Raw genomic sequence first — 21,691 nt, 5'->3', positions numbered from 1 at the left:
CAAGCCCCTGCCAAACAGGGAAACATAGATGTTATCAAACTATACTGCCATCCTTGGCACACTTTGAAAAACAGGAAAACAGAAAAGGATATTCATTGTGATCACAGCTAGCAGTCAGATGCAATTAATAAAAAGCTGAAGGCTGCCACAATACAGCAAAACAAATGGAAAGCATTGACTTGTCAAAACCGTAGCCAAGCCCAAACAGTAAAACTAAAGCATTAATACTGGAGTGAAAGATTATTTCTAGACACAGGAAACGTGAGGTCGGTAATAGTTTTCGTCAAAGTTTAATGGCATTAATTGATGAAAAAAAATGCAGTGCATCGCTCTGGTGACTGTAAAAGGGGCGCTATTGGAAATGGCAAATCCTGTTTATGGAGGGATTTTGAAAAATATCCAGAGTGCTGAAAAATAAAGATGTACACGTTCATGGTATTTTTTTAGGCAGATTGATCGCAAAAATCTGTTCTAACATGGTGCATTCGTTTTTTTTTTTTTTTTTTTGCAGGTATGAGTTAGGAACCGCTTTGTTTATTGGGTGGGCTGGAGCTACGCTTTGCTTGGTGGGCGGAAGTATTTTCTGCTGCTCAATCACAGAAATCACCAAACACCACAGGTATTGTATTGCATAATTAACATAGCACTTCATACCCCTATGTAGGGCTTCAAAGGCCATGGTGGGATTGGCAGCTCGCTGCACAGTTGGAGAATGAGTGGTTGGCAGATTTTGTGATCCTATGTGGGAAGCATTTTGGTGTTATGTGCATTTTGTTTAGTGTCCTAGCGCCTGGAAGTGTGATGGAGGAGGAGGTGTGAGAAATAGGCACACTAAGGGAAAACGAAAGAGGCAAATGAAAGGGGCTATCTACCTGGATGGTGATAGAGCGTTCCGTCCTAATAAATTACCTTTATCTGGACGCTCTTGGGTCGATGAATCTTTGACCAAGTGGGGCTCTCTTCACCCGAGAGTAATCAATTTAATCAAATCAATAATCAATAACGAACATAAGCAATGCCCAGGTCAACATAACACTTCACAATTAATCCAGAAAACATTTTGGCGAACCATGACCTTTCGGTCATGAATAACCACACCAGTTTATTCAAAGTTAATGCATTTATTTCCCTATATTAACAAAGCTAGCACGATATAAATGTGTCTCAACACCAAATGATATATGTAAATGAACATTAATAGCTGTCCATAACGGCGAAAAAGATGCAATCTATGCAGCATTTGAATAACAATGCATTCGATAATAGCAACGCAAACCACTAAAACTATAATCTGTATTGGGCTAATTGCATACATTAGTCAGCATAACAAGGTCTCAAATTGCATCGTGCAACAAATGAATCCTCATCTAACCTCAAATTAGCACCTGCATGTGGGACTTCATGCAAAAACAATTTAGCAACATTAATTTGGAAAACTCCTAACTAGGGCTCTTATCAAAATCAGCAGTTGGTTACCTAAAAAGAAACACAATGCAATTGTACATTTTCCTTTCATATTTACCAAATTCAATCAGCATTCAAGGAAGTCTTCGTCTCACAGGTACCGGTTTCGATCAGCATGGGACGGGGCAAAGGGGCAGGGTGGACGGGGCAATTGCCTCACAGCGGCAAGATAAAAGGACAAAACTACTTTATGCAAAGGGGCAAATCAAAGTTAAAGTCTTTAGGGCGAGAATTACTTAAAGTCTCTTTCTCTCGATTAGAGAAAGCATCAAAGTCTCATCGAACATCAATTGGCATCGTAGAAGATGGCAAAATGGCGAGGTCGGCAAGATGGGCCATAATGGCCGCAATGGGCAATAATGTCCAATGTCTAATGTCCGGGTAATGGCCGTAAGGGCTAATGTCAAAATGGCTGATGTCCGGGTAATGTCTGAAATGGCAAAAATGGCTGTAATGGCAAATGGCAAATGGCAAATGGCAAATGGCTGCTTTCTTCTTGTGCACCAGGTTTAAATAAACAACAGTTCAAATCCAGTAGGGTCTTCCATTGGAGGGTTCATAGGTTGGCTTCAAATTGTCCAATCAAAAACAACAGTTCACAAGCTTCTACCTAGGCATACATTATCCTTGGAGTCGGGAACGTAAGTTGCAACATATTTTACCAATTAACTCACTTTCAGAGCTTCCATTGTCTGCACCTGCAGATTGACCTTGGAGCAAAGAAGAAGATGCCAGGCTGGCACGAAACCTTAAAGATAAGCATGTGAACCGATCTCACTGGAAAAGTACAGCTTCAAGCAAGAATACACGTTTATTAGCACATTAGAAAAACACGAGCATCTAAACCGTGAGACAAGGCAACTAGGCCGAAGCCTCCACTAAAGTTATGCTAAGTTAAAACATTTCAAACAAGCAAATCATGGCACACGTTTACGGTTATGTCAGATTAGTACAATTCTAATACATCACGTTATATAAAGCACGCTTATAAATGTTGGCAAACTACTCTGAGGGCACATTTGTCCCCGTACAATCTTTATTAGTTCAGTTAAAGTCAAACTTGATTATTGCGGCACTACGTTTATGCGCTAATAAATGTAAAACCTTTGTTTCTGCGTCATCAATCCCTCCTCTGATGACTACTTGTCATCACACAAAACTATTCCCACAAATTTTATTCCATTAAAATTCTGTCAGTTCTCTTTGCCTTTTAGTTCCCCTTGTTCTTGCCTTATATTCTTCTGCCATTCTTTTCATCATTTTCTCTTCCTTCCTTCTCTTAATTCTTGCCATGATCATTAGTATTCCCCTCTTTATTCCCCAAATCCCAAAGATGCAAATTAGTACTATTAGTATTCCCTGTATTATTTTTAGTAATATTCCATTCCAAATGCCACCAAGCCAATTTCCCACTGAAGCAATTCCCTTTCCAACCTTCTCCCAAACTCCTGGTTCTTTCAATTCCTTCAAGTCTGCACTCTCTTTTGTTAGATTTGCAAGCATTGTTTTAATCTTCACACTGTTGTCTGGTATATACGTGCAACAGTGACGCGCACCAAGCATTTTGCAAACGCCGCCATCCTTTGCTAAAAGAATGTCTAGGGCAAGCCTGTTTTGAAGAGTCATAGCTCTTTCTGCTGCAAGTTCAGCATTCCATCAGGATTATAGCACCTGAAAACTTTGTCAACATGTTATCCACTATAGTAGACAACTTTCTTATTTTGATGGAATTCAACACAACTCCCAATGAAGGAATCATGGCTCCAAATATATCTCCTACCACAGCAGCTGCGGTCTCTCTTTTCTGGATACGATGAGATCCAGGCGTCTTTGGAATCACTGATAGGTCATCCAGTTGATAAACCTTTGGGAACACTATACCCAAATAACATCTCCCCCACCATCCCTTTGGAAGACGATAATAGGCATTATGCCCACAAATGTAATATACACCAGGTATGAGAGGATCAAGTCCGTTCAGCATGAATGTCCATTTGGCCTTAAAGATAAACGTATGTTTACATTCACTCGCTCCCACGAAAATGTTATCATAATAAGATTCACCTCGATATATACAAAATTTGCCTACATGCCAAGCGTCTAAAGCTATTCTTCCTTGTGTTTTTATTGCGGCAAAAGCATAATTATCTACTGAAGTCCTCTTACTTAGCTCTTTTTCTAATTTCGCATTCATTTGTGCCCTTCTATCATCTGTGCGATCTAAAAAGCTTATTTCTACGGCTGAGAGCGAGCAGGTAAGATTTTCCCTATGAGCGTGAGCTGTTTCAAAAGGTTGCATTGGCTCGAAAAATTCCCTCATTATTTTAGCATCCCAATCTTTAGCAATCTGGCTTAGTTGCGTTATTATAGGAACATATGCAAAGGTAACATCATAATTTGAGTAAAAATACTGTATGTTAGTTTGACCATAAAATCTAGAAGTTACTATACTACATGTAATCCCATATGTAAGAGGCATGTGGTGATAAGTCACCCCTTCCGTTACAGATGTCGGTATCTGTGTACACACATAACAATCTTTCGCATCCATAGTCTCAACATATTCTGTTAGTAGGCGATAGAAAACATTATACGAAAGTTCCTTCTTATCATGCAAGTGTCTCTCATCTAATTCTAGTCTTTTCAATGCGGTTAGTTCAGTGACAGTAACAGGAGCAGAAGTAGAAGCATCAATTTTCTCATTCTCACCCTTACCACGCGTTGCAAGCACTATTGCCATTATTATTAGTACACATGCAGTTATCAAGCCTATACACGCATATTTACAATATTTCACTCTACAGTTTTGTGTAGCATACCTAGTCATGATCTGTATAGAATCAGAGAGCTAGAAGCACTTATAAAAGAAACGATTTAGCAATTAGTTACAAAGCTGAACGAGCGCAATGTTCACACAGTTTTCTTCAGGAGCCCAGTCACTTATCGGTTAGCAGCATTTGTCTCAATTCGGCAATTGTCTCAATTCGGCAATAACTCAGTCTTTTATCAGTTAGCAACGTTGTCTCAAATCGGGTTTAAGAGTCAATCAGGTTATCAAAGTCTTATCAAGTTAGCAAATGTCTCATCCGGTTTAGCAATGTCTCAGCTGGTTGTATCACGTTAGATTATAGCAAGCAATGTCATTTATCAGTTTTTTTTTTTTTTTTTTTTTTTTTCAATCAATAGTGTCCATAAAACTTTTCTTTTCTATTGGTATCTCTTCTTCTTCGTTCTCGAGGCTAAGAGATACAAATTCGTCGGTCCAATCGTCATTCACTACATATGCCCATTCTGGACCGGAATACCTCCTGTTTGGTATCCTTTTCCTTTTCAATTTTGCATCTCTCTTTGATTCTGCCTCACTGGTACTTTCCTCTTTGGCCAAGTCTTTTTCTTCACTTGATGTTGGTACCACGACAGACACTTCCTTTCTTTTCTCTTTCACTCTTGGCCCTTCACTGTCGTTCAACTTTTCTCTAGTTCTTAGTTTTACTGGTGATATACTTGGTCTTCTCTTTGCACTGTGTCCACTTGATGGACCTGCGATCTCTTCTGAGGAAGTTTGAACAGTTTCGTTCTGTTCTGCCTTGTCCCCTCCTTCTGGGGAGTCAATCAGGTTTTCTTTTTCTTTTTCTGTACCGTCTGCTTCTGGGAAAGCCCTCCTCTGATCAGGCTCTCCTGCTTCTTCACCTCTTTCGAGCCCTTTGTCACGGTTACTTTCTTCAGGCTCTTTGTCACTTTCAGCTGCTTCAGGCTCTTTGTTACCTTCAGCTGCTTCGTCGCTGTCTGAGGTTTCTCCTTGGTCTTCCCCAAGTGAATCGGTTGTTTCGTCCTCAGAGAATATTTCTCTCTCCTCTATTTCTGCCTGTTCGCTTCTAGTTCTGTTTTGCTCTGTCTCAGCGCTCGGCACTTTGTTATCAGGTACTGGCAGTTTCAGCGCTTCAACTTCCTCATCTGTGGGACACAACACTTTCTTTGTATGACTGGCGTGAATCCAGTTGGGAACTCCCGCACATTTCACAGCGGTAGTGGTCGTCAGGATCACTTGGAAAGGACCTTTCCAACGGGGTTCCAGACACGACTTCCTCACGTGCTTCTTTATCACGACCCAGTCACCTGCTTTCAGTGTGTGTCCTGGACCTTGGATTGGTGGCAAGGTGGTTGCTTCCACCTGGTGAGAGAAAGAGCGAACCACGTCAGCCAGACCTTTGCAGTAGTCTAACACCATATCATCTGTAATATTCAAAAGCGCGTTTGCGGGAACCTCAGGAAGTCTCATGGCCCTGCCCATGAGAATTTCGTGCGGGACAATCCAGTCTTTCTGTCAGGGGTGTTTCTCATTGACATTAACACCAAAGGCAATGCGTCAGGCCATTTCAAATTTGTCGATGCACATATTTTCGCCATTCTTGATTTCAGTGTACCATTCATTTGTTCCACCAGTCCTGAGGCTTCAGGGCGATAGCTACAATGCAGTTTTTGCTCAATGTTCAGCGCTGCGCAAAGTAACTTTATCACCTCGTTATTGAAGTGACTTCCCCTATCTGATTCTAAAGAGATCGGGAATCCGAAACATGGTATCAACTCCCTCAACAATACAGTAGTTTTGCAACTGTAAGGCTGTCATTTCTATGTGTGGGGTATGCTTCAATCCAGTGACAAAAAATGCACACAATCACCAACACATACTTCAGACCTCCATGCACAGGCATCTCAATAAAGTCCATCTGCATTCTGCTGAACGGGCCACTCGCCCTGCCAATGTGGCTCATGTTCACAACCGTTCCCTTTCCTGGGTTCATCTGCTGACAAATGACACAACGATGGCAAACTGCTTCTGCAGCTTGACGGAATCTGGGGTTAAACCAATCAGTTTTGAACAATCTTATCATGGCATCTCTCCCTAGGTGAGCCTGCCCATGATAGAACCGCGCTAGCTGCGATAAGAGACAATTTGGTAAAACAAATTTTCCCTCATTTGAAACCCATAACTCATCTGGTCTCCTTGTACATTGTGACTTAATCCAGGAAGCTCTTTCATCCTCCCTGACGCTATTCTGTAATGCTTTTAGTTCATCCATTGTATCCACGACCTTCAAGGCAAATGCTTCAGCTGGTTCGAGCTCTGGCTCACTTATCAAATTCCATTCATCCCTGAGCAATATACAGTTCAAGGCACAAAATCTTGCGACTTGATCCGCATATGCATTTCCCAGGGAAACATAGTCCTGTCCTTTTGTATGAGCACTACACTTTACCACTGCAATTTCGGCTGGCATCTGAATGGCGTGTAACAATTCCCTTATTCTCTCCCCGTTTTTCACTGGGGACCCTGAAGAGGTCAGGAAACCTCTCTGTGACCATAATTGCCCAAAGTCGTGCACAATTCCAAACCCGTACTGACTATCAGTGTAAATGGTAACCTTCATCAATGTAGACAGTTGGCATGCTCTTGTAAGGGCTACAAGCTCTGCTACTTGTGCGGAATAGACTCCTTGAAGCCAGGACGCTTCCAAGACACCTGTTACAGTACATACAGCATATCCTGCTTTCAATATTCCCAATGCATCTCTTAAACATGACCCATCAACAAAAACAATTTGGTCATTTTCATCAAGCTTAGTATCCTTAATATCAGGTCGGGGTTTTGTGCAAAATTCAGTCACCTGAAGGCAGTCGTGCTCGACGTCTTCAGCGTTCTCAATTTCAGCATTTTCACCGGGAAGCAAGGTTGCTGGATTCAACGTAGTGCACCTTTTCAGCTGCACATTCAGTGAGCCCAGAATTATTGTTTCATACCTTGTGAGTCTTGCTCCAGTCATGTGTTGCGTTCGGGAGCGGGTCAAAAGTATCTCAACTGAGTGAGGGACCATGACTGTTAATGGGTGTCCCATCACTATTCCTTCACTCTGAGTGAGGCTGATACCAACTGCTGCTACGGCGCGCAAACACCCTGGCAGTGCTGCTGCGACCGGATCCAAAGTAGCTGAAAAATATGCTACTGGTCTGTTTATGCCACCATGGGCTTGGGTCAAGACAGACAAAGAACATGCATCACGTTCATGACAAAACAATGTGAAAGGCTTTGTGTAATCAGGCATACCTAAAGCTGGAGCCCTGCACATGCATTCTTTTAATTCAATAAAAGCATCCATCTCATCTCCTTTCAGCTCAATTTCATCCAAGGCATCCTTCAGGGTCAGTTTCAGTAAAGGCTTTGCTAGAGTTGAGAAGTTGGGAATCCACTGGCGACAGTAGCTCACCATCCCCAAAAACTTCCTCACCTCCCTCCTTGTCTTTGGTGGACTCATTTGAAGTACACTTGTTATTCTTTCCTTCATTATTCTCCGTGACCCTTTCTCTATTTGATGACCCAAGTATTTCACTTTCTTCTGACAGAACTGCAACTTTGAAGGAGACACCTTGTGTCCATTCCTTCCCAAATGGTTCAGTAGAGCAATGGTGTCGGCTGTGCAGCCACTTTCTGTCTTAGATGCAATCAGTAAGTCATCAATGTACTGTACTAGGGTTGACTCGAATGGCAATTCTAACGCTTCCAAGTCTTTCTTTAGAATCTGATTGAAAATTGACGGTGACTCCGAAAACCCTTGAGGAATTCGACACCAACTGTAAACTCTGTCTAAGAATTTGAAACAAAAGAGAAATTGGCTGTCCTCATGAAGAGGCACCGAAAAGAATGCTTGTGACAAGTCGATGACTGAGAACCACTCGGCATCGCAAGGGATTTGAAACATTATCACAGCTGGATTCGGTACTACAGGGCAGCATTTAATTATGATGTCATTTATTTTCCTCAAGTCCTGCACAATTCGGACCTTTCCGCTCGGCTTTATTAGTCCCATTATTGGTGAATTACATGGACTGCTTAACACTTCTTTCAGTACTCCCTGTTTTACAAACTCGTCAATGAGTTGGGCGACTTTCATAAGGGTGTCTTGTGCCATGTGATATTGTGGGGTCTGGGGAAAGGTTACATTGGGTTTTACGGTCACTTTCACTGGTTCCACTCCTTTCACCAATCCCACCTCTTTTCCTGTTATATCCCACACTTCCTTTCCGACTGTTTCCCGTAATTCAGCTGGAATATCCTCTTCAGTTATCATCGGAAAAAGGTTAATCAGAGGATATTCTTCATCGACAGTTTCCATCTCATCCCCTTCTACACTGTCCCCTTCTTCCCCATCACTGCTCGTCTGAATTCTAATTCCATCGTCCGAACACATAATCGAACATCCCAATTTGCACAATAGGTCTCTCCCTAACAGTGCTATCGGGCTTGAGTCACATACCACAAAACTATGTGACCCTTGATAGTTACCAATTCTGACTGGTACTGGATCTGTGATTGGGTTCGTCAGGTGCCTGTTTGCTACTCCCACTACTTGAACTGTTCTCCCTGAGAGTGGCAAATTTGGTACTTCAATGCTCCTAACAGTTGAACGTGTGGCTCCTGTGTCAACCAAGAATGAAACACGATGACCCATAACTCTTCCCTCCACATATGGACCCTTTTGATCAACTTCCAAGGATGCTGCAAGCACACAATTTCCCACCTCATCAGAACTTTCACTCTCCCATACATTGTTTATTCCATTCTCACTGTGTAATGGGAACTGTTGTACTGTGCCATTTGTATTCATCACCTGACTCGAGACCTGTGGAGGAACCATCGCTTGCTGCTGACTCACTGGTGCCAAAGGTATTTGCATTTGCTGATTAGGTACCATGGGAAACTGCTGTTGCATTGGCTGCATTTGCGTCATCTGCATACGGGGCATCTGCATCTGCTGCGGCTGCATGGGCTGTAATCCCTGCAGCTGTTAGGGTTTGTGCACAGCAAAGAGCATGTCCCCTCTCACTGCACTAGTGGGTTCTGTAATAGCTCCCTTTTAAACTTACTATTCAAACCCTTTCTTGTTATCTCACCTTCCCCCCCCCCCTTAGGCTTCTGTGTATGTTGTTTAATGTGCTGTTTTGTTTACACATTGGGCCTTGCTTTTACCAAGGCTTCTTTAAAACACTCCTCCCTAGGCCATGTGTTAATTCAACTCATTTGCATAATAACTGAAACTCTGCACACCTTTCAAGAACATGTGCAGCATGTGAGGACCACACCCTGCCCTTCAAACCACACCCAGCTCTGCTCACCTTTCAAGAACATTTGCAGCATGTGAGGACCACACCCAGCCCTTCAAACCACACCCAGCTCTTCGAACCACACCCAGCCCTGTCTATAAAAGGCAGCCCCCGAGCCTCACCCAGTGCTTGTGCTCGTCTACCTCCTGCTTACCTGAGTACAGATCCCTCGGCGCTGGCACTCCTGCTCTCTACAGACTTTCATTGGCTTCAATGGGCGCAGCTGCTGGCTCTTCCTTCTTCTGGTTTCCGGTTCCTCCTTGCCTCAGCCTCTCTCCTACAAACAACCTGCAAAAGAGAAAGAAGACAAGGTTAGACTGATCAGTATCTCTTGCCAGCAACAAGTAAGTGCAAAACTTTTTATTACCTGAAGGAACTTTGACAACAATTTCTGGATTCGTGTGTGGACGGTTTGAAACAAGATACCTTCCACGAACATTGTGATTCAGGCTCTTTGTTGCAAGAATACCTTGCGGAGCTTTGTGAAACAAACATTGTTTTTTTTTTATGGAACTTTTAAGAATCGAACAGTGGAAACCATTAACAGCAAGGCAAACAGTAAATCAAGGACTTGCACAAATTACATGCTGTATTTTGATGTAAAAGTACAGTATTTGTTTTCCAAAAGATTCTGGAGATATGGGAAAAGTGAGTCTGCTATTGGGAATTTAGGCTTTAGTTATATTAAGATGAATGTTTGATATTGGTAATTCTGATAACGGTATTTGTTTAATGTTTTAGAAGCTTTACAGTAATAGAAAGCACATCCCAGAGCAGTAACACATTCCAAACCTGGAAACTCGAGACCAGGATCCAAGAGGTACTTTTAGAAGAGAATTTCTAATAAATAAAGGGATAGTCAGGAACCCATTTAGGAATAGGTTGCACTTATCTGTTCTTTGTTTATGTTTCATTAGGCACCAGTTTCTACAGAAGTCAGAAAGGGCCGCAGATTTGTGCAGCACTTCAACAGTGGAAACGCAAGAACGGTGTTGTCTCTCTTTTTTATTTTATCCACTTCCCCCCTACCCTTGAGCTTCTGTTCTTAGTGCACTGTGTTAAAAACTAGTGTGCTGGAACAAGCAGTTTCAGGGTGGGGTCGGATTGTCTTCAACCTCCATCAGAACTGAACAAGAACTCAGGTGAGCTGGGCTTTGACAGAAGCACAAGCCTTAAAAAATTTCAGTTCTGGTGGACGATGAATACCGGGGAAGAAATAGAGGGCATTGACGTCACGGATATGGCGCAGGCCTTAAATGAGGACTTGGCTCATAATGAATCAGTGTCTGGCATCTTACAACATATGCAAGAGGAAATAGAGAGATTACAGATGGAGAATACCTCTTTAAAACAGGATTTAAGCAGGTATAAATTTAGGGGATCTCAGTGGAACACAGCTTTTACGCCTTTGTTTAAAACCACCTCAGAGACAGGGGCGCCATCAAAACACACAACTTTGCCTCCCCCAGTTGAGGTTACTGTTAATGTTCCTAATGCTGTGCCCTTAGCAGCACCTGAACGTTTTCATGGAGATAGTAACAAATTCCATGTTTTTATCCATCAATGTCAATTACACTTCGTTTGTAAGCCACAACAGTTCCCTACTGATGCTACGAAAGTGGCATTCGTCTTGTCTTATTTGGGTGGCACAGCAGCCAATTGGTCAATTCCTTTCGTGGATAGAGATGATCCCATCCTCCATAATTGGAATCAATTTAAACGTACCATGACCAGCCTTTTTGCAAAACACACTTTCATGCAGGCAAGTGATAATGAGCTTTTAAATCTTAAACAAGGTAACAAGGATTTATTGACCTATCTCACTAGTTTTAATCGTTTACTCACCGAGACACAGTGGCCAGAAGGAAAGCGTGTCTCCCTTTTTTATAAAGGTTTGAGAGACGAGTTAAAAGACGCGCTGGCTCATATCGTTGATTTGCCAGAAGACTATTCGGACTTTGTAGATTTAGTTGTGAAATTAAAACATAGACTAGGAGAAAGAAAGGGAGATAAATACAAACTGGAATCACGGTTAACTTTTATTAAACACGAGAAGAAAGACACAGATAATAAACTCCCTGAACCTGAGCCTATGCAAATAGGGACACTCAGAGGTCCACTCACATCAGAGGAAAAAGAAAGAAGGAGAAAACTTCAATTATGTTTATATTGTGGCAGGGCAGGTCACTTTGCCAGAGAATGTCCAGTAAAGCCTAAAACTCCACAAAAGGGTGCTGTTTCCTCCACCTCCTCAACTGAATCGGGAAACGATTAAGCTCGACAAGGGGAGAGGTTACTTGTTCGAGAAAACATCTTAATCAAACCTCTAATGCTGCAGCCTTCATGGTACCGCACATACCTAGACATTTCATAATTCAGGTCGTTTTAATTGTTACTACCCAAGTGAGGCATTCTCTCCCTGTCCTACTGGACTCAGGCGCGACAGGAAATTTTGTGGATAATAAGTTAGCTGAAAACTTAGGACTTCCTATGTGCCTAAAGCCTTGTCCAGAAGCAGTATGTGCAGTGGATGGGTCAGAATTGACCTCTGGATTAATCACAAAACAAACAAGTCCACTTGTTATGGTCTGTCAGAACGGGCACACAGAGGTGATTAGCTTTGATCTGATAGATACTCCTAATTTTGGTTTGATTCTCGGGGTACCCTGGTTAACAACTCATAACCCAAAAATTGACTGGGTGAATAGAACTGTTACTTTGGATTCCTCTTTCTGTAGAACCAATTGCTATCAAGAAGCAGGTACAGAACAGAGCACAGTATTACACTGTGCTAGTGTTACACAAGATGAACCAAGTCTCCCTCCTGAATATTCTGACTTTAAAGACGTCTTTGATCCAGTAAAGGCTAGTGTGCTGCCCCCACATCGGTCTTATGACTGCCGTATAGATCTTATCCCAGGGGCCCCTTTACCTAATAACAGAGTATATGCTTTGACTGACGAAGAAACCAAATACTTAAGAACCTACCTAGATGACCTACTACAGTCTGGGTTCATCCGTCATTCCACATCTCCGGTATCATCTCCACTCTTTTTTATCCCGAAGCCGGATAAATCCCTGTGCACGTGTATCGATTATAGAGGACTAAATAAGGCTACAATAAAGAATAAATATCCTCTTCCTCTAATACCTGTGTTGTTGGATCAATTAAGACATTCTACTGTATACACTAAACTAGATCTGCGGGGAGCTTACCACCTGGTCCGAGTAAAAGAGGGGGATGAGTGGAAGACAGCTTTCAAGACAAAGTTTGGTTTATTTGAGTACACAGTAATGCCCTTTGGGTTATGTAATGCCCCTGCGGCCTTTCAGTTCTTTATAAATGAGGTCCTACACAAATTCCTGGACGTTTGTGTCATAGTATACATAGACGACATCCTCATTTACTCTAAGAACTCAGAAGAACATACCCAACATGTTCGTGCAGTATTATCAAAGTTAAAAGAAAATCATCTTTTTGCTAAGTTAGAAAAGTGTACTTTTAATGTCAGCAAGGTGGACTTTTTAGGATACTGCCTGTCACCTCAAGGAATAACTATGGATGTAAAGAAAATCAGTGCTATTGCTGATTGGCCAGAACCATCCTCTGTAAAAGATATTCAGAAATTTCTGGGTTTCGCCAATTTTTATAGGAGGTTTATTGCACATTTTGCAGACATTGCGGCCCCAATAACTACCTTGTTGCGGAAAGGGCAACGATTTCTTTGGACTGATGAGGCGGCACACGCCTTTCAACTCCTAAAACAAAAGTTCACTTCAGCCCCAATTCTGAAACATCCTGATCCTGACTTGCCCTTTTTTGTTGAAGCGGATGCTTCACAAGTAGCTTTAGGAGGAGTTCTCTCTCAACGAGATATAGTAGATGGCCAGTTACATCCTATAGCCTTCTATTCCAAAAAGTTATTACCAGCTGAACAAAATTACACTGTGGCTGAAAGGGAACTACTAGCTATCAAAGTAGCCTTTTCAGAATGGAGGCATCATTTAATGGGAGCCAAGTACCCAGTTACAATCTTTTCTGACCATAAGAACCTACAGTTTTTTGGATCACTTAAAGCACTAACACCACGTCAGATGCGCTGGTTAAATTTTTTTAGCACATTTGACTTTGTTATAACCTATAGACCAGGTGCACAACAAATTCAATCTGATGTGTTATCTAGATACGGACATACCTCAGACATGAAACAAGATAAAATAGGAGAACCCATTATTCTTCCCCAAAAGTTTTTGGCACCAGTACAACAGAAGGATTTCATCACAGATCTATATAATGCACACATGCAAATAGCACCTCAAGATTGGTTAAAGGATTCCCATAACACAATACAACGAGGTTTATTGTATCACGACAACATGCTGTTAGTGCCCACCTCTGAATTACAAACACAGGTGATAATTTGGCATCACGCCTCACCGTTGGCAGGTCATCCTGGTTGGGTAAAAACCCTGGAAAATGTGCAAAAACACTTTTGGTGGGACACTATAAGAAAGGACATTAAGCAATTTGTCACTAGCTGTCCAATGTGTGCAAGACATAAATCTTCTCATAAGGCCCCTGACGGCTTGTTAATACCAATGCCAACACCCAAGCAACCTTGGCACACTGTGAGCGTAGACTTTATTGTAGGCTTACCACCTGTAAAATCCTTCACAACAGTGTTGGTTATAGTGGATTTTTTATCTAAAATGGCACATTTTGTACCATTACGGAAATTACCCACGGCGGCAGAATTTGCCGATATTTTTATAAGGGAAATTGTGCGTTTACATGGTTTGCCAAGCAAAGTGGTGTCAGATCGAGGGAGCCAGTTCAACTCTAGATTTTGGAAAAAATTATGTGAAAAACTGAAAATAGATGTGGCATTATCCACTGCTTTCCACCCAGAGACAGATGGACAGACTGAACGACTGAACCAAACCTTACTTCAAACGCTACGTTGTTTATTGGCTGATTATTCTAGTGAATGGTTGGAAGCTCTCCCTGTAGCGGAGTTTGTTTATAATAATACTGAGCATTCAGCTCTACTTTGCTCACCATTCTATTTCTTGCAGGGGTATCATCCAAGAGCTATACCCATTTTTTTAGAAGAGTCCCTGTTGCCTACAGTAACGGATAGACTAACGAGGTTAGGTGACATACAAGACAAAGCCAGGAAACATTTATTAAAGTACAAGGAAAGCATGAAAAGACAAGCAGACAAACACAGATCTGAGGCCCCAATGTATAAAATTGGTGACAAGGTATGGCTCTCCACAAAGAACCTAAACATAGAGGGATCCCGAAAGCTGCAACCACGTTTCATTGGACCCTTTAGTATAACTGCCATAGTAAACCCGGTAACAGTAAAATTAGATTTACCAAAAGAATATCCAGTACATACTACATTCCATGTGTCCTTGCTTAAGCCGTACAACCCAAAAACCCGACCTGAACCACCACCTCCACCCATACCAATTAAGGGAAATCTAGAATATGAAGTGAAAAGCATAAAAGACTCAAAAAGAATTAGGGGACGTCTGTTTTATTTAGTAGAATGGAAAGGATATGATGAATCTGAGAATTCATGGGAACCAGCATCATATGTACATGCCCCACAGCTGATTAGACGGTTTTATTTAAAAAACCCAGGAAAACCCCGTCCTGTAGGAGGGCCTTTGAGGGGGGCAACTGTTAGGGTTTGTGCACAGCAAAGAGCATGTCCCCTCTCACTGCACTAGTGGGTTCTGTAATAGCTCCCTTTTAAACTTACTATTCAAACCCTTTCTTGTTATCTCACCTCCCCCCCCCCTTAGGCTTCTGTGTATGTTGTTTAATGTGCTGTTTTGTTTACACATTGGGCCTTGCTTTTACCAAGGCTTCTTTAAAACACTCCTCCCTAGGCCATGTGTTAATTCAACTCATTTGCATAATAACTGAAACTCTGCACACCTTTCAAGAACATGTGCAGCATGTGAGGACCACACCCAGCCCTTCAAACCACACCCAGCTCTGCTCACCTTTCAAGAACATGTGCAGCATGTGAGGACCACACCCAGCCCTTCAAACCACACCCAGCTCTTCGAACCACACCCAGCCCTGTCTATAAAAGGCAGCCCCCGAGCCTCACCCAGTGCTTGTGCTCGTCTACCTCCCGCTTACCTGAGTACAGATCCCTCGGCGCTGGCACTCCTGCTCTCTACAGACTTTCATTGGCTTCAATGGGCGCAGCTGCTGGCTCTTCCTTCTTCTGGTTTCCGGTTCCTCCTTGCCTCAGCCTCTCTCCTACAAACAACCTGCAAAAGAGAAAGAAGACAAGGTTAGACTGATCAGTATCTCTTGCCAGCAACAAGTAAGTGCAAAACTTTTTATTACCTGAAGGAACTTTGACAACAATTTCTGGATTCGTGTGTGGACGGTTTGAAGCAAGATACCTTCCACGAACATTGTGATTCAGGCTCTTTGTTGCAAGAATACCTTGCGGAGCTTTGTGAAACAAACATTGTTTTTTTTTATGGAACTTTTAAGAATCGAACAGTGGAAACCACTAACAGCAAGGCAAACAGTAAATCAAGGACTTGCACAAATTACATGCTGTATTTTGATGTAAAAGTACAGTATTTGTTTTCCAAAAGATTCTGGAGATATGGGAAAAGTGAGTCTGCTATTGGGAATTTAGGCTTTAGTTATATTAAGATGAATGTTTGATATTGGTAATTCTGATAACGGTATTTGTTTAATGTTTTAGAAGCTTTACAGTAATAGAAAGCACATCCCAGAGCAGTAACACATTCCAAACCTGGAAACTCGAGACCAGGATCCAAGAGGTACTTTTAGAAGAGAATTTCTAATAAATAAAGGGATAGTCAGGAACCCATTTAGGAATAGGTTGCACTTATCTGTTCTTTGTTTATGTTTCATTAGGCACCAGTTTCTACAGAAGTCAGAAAGGGCCGCAGATTTGTGCAGCACTTCAACAGTGGAAACGCAAGAACGGTGTTGTCTCTCTTTTTTATTTTATCCACTTCCCCCCTACCCTTGAGCTTCTGTTCTTAGTGCACTGTGTTAAAAACTAGTGTGCTGGAACAAGCAGTTTCAGGGTGGGGTCGGATTGTCTTCAACCTCCATCAGAACTGAACAAGAACTCAGGTGAGCTGGGCTTTGACAGCAGCTGATTTATGGTCTGAAAATTTGGGTTTGGACCTCTCATTTTCGGTCCCCTCATTGTCTGGAATGCATTGACATCATTGTTTTGCTGACCAACACCTGCACCTTCCTGCACCACCATCGGGCACTCGCGTTTCCAATGTCCGACGATTCCGCACACGTGACACGGCATCACCCTTTTCATTGCCTGCACACCATTCGGAATCGCAACAGTGTTCAAATCCGGACCATTACTTCCAAAGCCTCCTCTGCCTCTGCCTCTCGCCTGTGGCTGAAACACCATATTTCCCTGCGGCTGCGGCTGCAGTATCTGCTGTTGGAACCCTTGCAACCCTTGCAAACCTGTCTGAGCTGCTTTAAGTTGCATCATCATCACTTTCTCTTTCAACCTTTTCTGTTTCACTTCAATTTCGTCGCTACAGTATTTCGCATAATTCAACACTTCATCAATAGGTTTCGACTGCCAACAAATCAAATGCGTCTTTATCATCTGACTTATCTCTGGTCTCAGCCCTTCCACAAATCTAAACACAAAATGAAGCATGTCCTTCGCCTCTATTGTTTCCGTGCCACTGTAGTTCTTGAACGCCTTCAACAACCTCTCATAGTAACCATGAATCGACTCTTTAGCCTCTTGGGCAGTCCGATCAATCTTCTGCCAATCCACATTTTTCGCGGCAACCTTCGTCTTCAAGTGCTCAATCACCTTATAGTACAAGCTCATTACCATAGGTGATGGTGCACCCGTATCCCTGTCTCTCTCTGGTTCACTTGTCGGCCAACCTACAGCCCTTTTGCAGTCTTCCCACAAGTCTGCCGGAACCACAATCTCAAAGAGGGTGTTCAGGTCTTCCCAAAGACATTTTGCAAGCTTCACAAGCCTATCAGTCTGTTGATACCATTCAATCGGTTTCTCTCTCAGTTTGGGAAAATCATCCGTAAAAGACTGAATGTCGCTTCTGTGCCACGGTACATGTATTAATTTTCCCCCTGCTGTCTCCCTCATTGGTAACATAGTTATTGCATCACTACTCTGTGGTCTTTTCTCCTTGTGCTCTGGGACACTGTCTTTCCTCTTTTCCTTTTTCTTTGCCCATCTGCTTTCCCATTTGTCTAAGCACCTCTACACTTGTGCACTCTGCAGCAATTCTCTAAGGTGCGTTTTCATGCCTGCTGACCTCATGTGTTCAAAGTCTGTGGTCCCGAAATCCAATCTATAGCTCCTGCTCAAGTGTTTTGTCTTGTCTATCTCAACCCCGTTTTTGTCAGCTATTTCTTGCAACCTTCTATGTACCTTGTTCACTTCTCTCGTAATCCTGGGACATAGATACCTCAGCTCTTCTTCCGAGTAGGACTCTAACCTATTCAAACCCATAGTCCCTTCCACCAATTCTTCTGCTTCCATGTTCAACCTTACCCTATTCAGATAGTCTTCCCCCTTCCCACTGGCTGAGCTTTGTGTGGAATTCCGACTGTTGAACCACTGTGTCAGCTGTTGCGCATTCAACCCCATCAGTGTAGCATTCACATCGACTGCCATTGATGGTTGTGGCAACTTTTCAGTGTTCGATGATAGCGGTATCATCAGTGGGGGACTCGACCTCACCACTGTTGACTGAGCACATATGGGACTAAACTCCATCAAGGACCCAGATCCAGTTGGCTGAGCCGCTATCGGAGTTGTCTCTGGAGTGTTTTCTATGCACCTCCTTTCCGTCCCACTCTGCACCATTGATCCTTGACCGCTCATACCTGAGTTAGGCTGAGTGTACAAAGGTACCGGTGGACCTACAGTAATGGGTAGGGATATCGCATCTGGGTTCTGTCCATTCCCCAGGTTCTGAGGCATGTTCATTCCCACACTATGGGTCATCATTGCCGGCATGCCCGTCTGACTCCCCGTCATCTGAGCATGTGCTGTTCCCCCCTGCATCTGCTTTTGAGGCATCAAAAACTGGGTTGATTCAGCTTGTGCCAATGTTGGGTTGCGACCATTCTGTACTCCCATTACGGTTGGATCTAGAATCATTCCCGTACTGTTGTCACTGCTGTAGTACCTTGGGACCTGCGGCTGATAATTTTCTGCTGTTTTCAATATAGGCACATCTGGATATATTCTCCTAACCTGCGGTATCTGCGGGGTGAACAGTAAACTCGGGTCCTTAGATCCCGATGGCGTTTCTGAATTCGGAGTTTCATTATTCTGTACCGGTGCCGGAGGGGCAGAACTGGTACTTGGACCTTGTTCACTCTCTGCATAAGGTGGTGGACGGTCGTTCAGCAATTGCATAATGAACTCCTCATCCTCTGACTCGTCTTCTCTATCTCTGGAACACCTCCTGTTTGTCTTACAGGTAGCTTTCTTGCCTGTCGCCTCTTCTTCCTTAGCAATTGCGGGAAACAATTTTATCCCCTGCAATATATCTGACCTCCACACCTTCTGTGCATTATCCCACCTAGCGTCCGCTAGTGTCTTTTCTACCTTTCTTATCCTGGTCTCGAACTTCTTTTGCTGTTGCTGTCTAGCCATTAGTTCCCAAACCGCTAGAGCCTCAAACTGTGCTGGCCTTGGAGGTACCTTCATGTCGTACATCGCGAATCTCAAATTCTCTAGGATCCTTATATTGAATGTCCCATGGATCGGGAACGCTACGCTCCCATGTTTCTCTGTCAGCTTGTGCCATTGCTTTAGCCAAAGGCACGGAGCTACCCCCCTTTCCTCCATTACAATGTAAGCTGGTGTACCTTCGGGTGGCGTCTCCTCTCCTACGCTCGCTTTAATGTAAGACTCCCCCTTCATCGCACTCTTTAATGCTTTAAAAAATTTCATTTTCTCGTCTTTTATTTCACAAAATTTGTAATCAATAAGTGACTTTAATTCCCGGAATACTCTTCGCTTGCCTTTCCCCTTCCAATCGAGCCCCACGGACTGCGTCCAATCCGTGCGCGACCCTTCTCTGCAACCAACCTATCCCAGCGCGGCTCCTAGTGACGTCACACTCACACACACTGCGGCTGACAAAGCCTCGCGGCTTGTCCTCCTTCACTCAGCTCCTCTCGTAACAACTTCTGGCATGTATCGCGAGCAACCAAATAATAATAAAACAGATCTGTCGGTTTACTACAGGAAGGGTAACACAATCGCTTCAGGACCTTAGGGATGTTTCACTAGCCTCGGCAGTTATTCCATCTTTCTCGGTCCCCACTTTCGCAAGCAAATCTGACCCGCAGACTCTGCTCTCAACTTGTCAATGATCTATTCTAGTGCACTTAGAATTTGTCAAAGCCCGAAGTCGAAGTTTTCTTTCACTCCCTTAACACACGTACCGACTCGTTGACCACGCCCGGTCAACCTATTAAACCGACCAGACCACAACATAAAACAAGTGTCTCATACACTTTTCAACATACTCCGGAGTCTCTTGACCTCGCAGGGCCCGTCTCAACAACAACAACCACGTGGACCTTTTTCTGCACAAAGCGCCACATGCACATGAAGTTCGACGACTTCCCTACTCTCACACTCGGAGTCGCACCTCCGCTATTCTCTAAAATCCTCGCAACCCTTTCAAACAATCTGCGGCAATAAGCTGTGCAAGCGCAAAACCCTGACTTCACTCATACTGTCACTAGTACCGCCAACGCCGATTTCACACCTCCATTCTCTCCATTCGCAAGCTCCGAGATCCCGGGAAAGTCGCGGGGGACTTAGGGCATCATCATTCTCTCAATCTGTTTTACCCAAGAAAAATCTAATTCAACACCATATACCTCTCGAGCGGGGTCCCAAAAGTCGTAACCGTCCTCTGCTACCATCTACTGATAGAGCGTTCCGTCCTAATAAATTACCTGTATCTGGACGCTCTTGGGTCGATGAATCTTTTGACCAAGTGGGGCTCTCTTCACCCGAGAGTAATCAATTTAATCAAATCAATAATCAATAACGAACATAAGCAATGCCCTGGTCAACATAACACTTCACAATTAATCCAGAAAACATTTCGGCGAACCATGACCTTTCGGTCATGAATAACCACACCAGTTTATTCAAAGTTAATGCATTTATTTCCCTATATTAACAAAGCTAGCACGATATAAATGTGTCTCAACACCAAATGATATATGTAAATGAACATTAATAGCTGTCCATAACGGCGAAAAAGATGCAATCTATGCAGCATTTGAATAACAATGCATTCGATAATAGCAACGCAAACTACTAAATCTATAATCTGTATTGGGCTAATTGCATACATTAGTCAGCATAACAAGGTCTCAAATTGCATCGTGCAACAAATGAATCCTCATCTAACCTCAAATTAGCACCTGCATGTGGGACTTCATGCAAAAACAATTTAGCAACATTAATTTGGAAAACTCCTAACTAGGGCTCTTATCAAAATCAGCAGTTGGTTACCTAAAAAGAAACACAATGCAATTGTACATTTTCCTTTCATATTTACCAAATTCAATCAGCATTCAAGGAAGTCTTCGTCTCACAGGTACCGGTTTCGATCAGCATGGGACGGGGCAAAGGGGCAGGGTGGACGGGGCAATTGCCTCACAGCGGCAAGATAAAAGGATAAAACTACTTTATGCAAAGGGGCAAATCAAAGTTAAAGTCTTTAGGGCGAGAATTACTTAAAGTCTCTTTCTCTCGATTAGAGAAAGCATCAAAGTCTCATCGAACATCAATTGGCATCGTAGAAGATGGCAAAATGACGAGGTCGGCAAGATGGGCCATAATGGCCGCAATGGGCAATAATGTCCAATGTCTAATGTCCGGGTAATGGCCGTAAGGGCTAATGTCAAAATGGCTGATGTCCGGGTAATGTCTGAAATGGCAAAAATGGCTGTAATGGCAAATGGCAAATGGCAAATGGCTGCTTTCTTCTTGTGCAC

At 43.0% G+C, this 21,691-nt stretch overlaps 1 protein-coding gene across 1 annotated transcript in view; it reads left to right on the top strand.

Moving 5' to 3' along the window:
• The window catches only part of LOC138249171 (claudin-10-like), a 427,524-nt gene that overhangs the window by 327,768 nt on the left and 78,065 nt on the right, over positions 1-21,691 (top strand). Inside the window, exon 4 of the mRNA XM_069203174.1 lies at positions 512-619. Within this exon, the coding sequence (XP_069059275.1) occupies positions 512-619 (108 nt within the window). The remainder of the gene's footprint in view (positions 1-511; positions 620-21,691) is intronic.

The sequence above is a fragment of the Pleurodeles waltl genome, chromosome 8, assembly GCF_031143425.1.
Source record: "Pleurodeles waltl isolate 20211129_DDA chromosome 8, aPleWal1.hap1.20221129, whole genome shotgun sequence".
Lineage (NCBI taxonomy): Eukaryota > Metazoa > Chordata > Amphibia > Caudata > Salamandridae > Pleurodeles > Pleurodeles waltl.
This window is presented reverse-complemented; position numbering and strand designations above follow the sequence as displayed.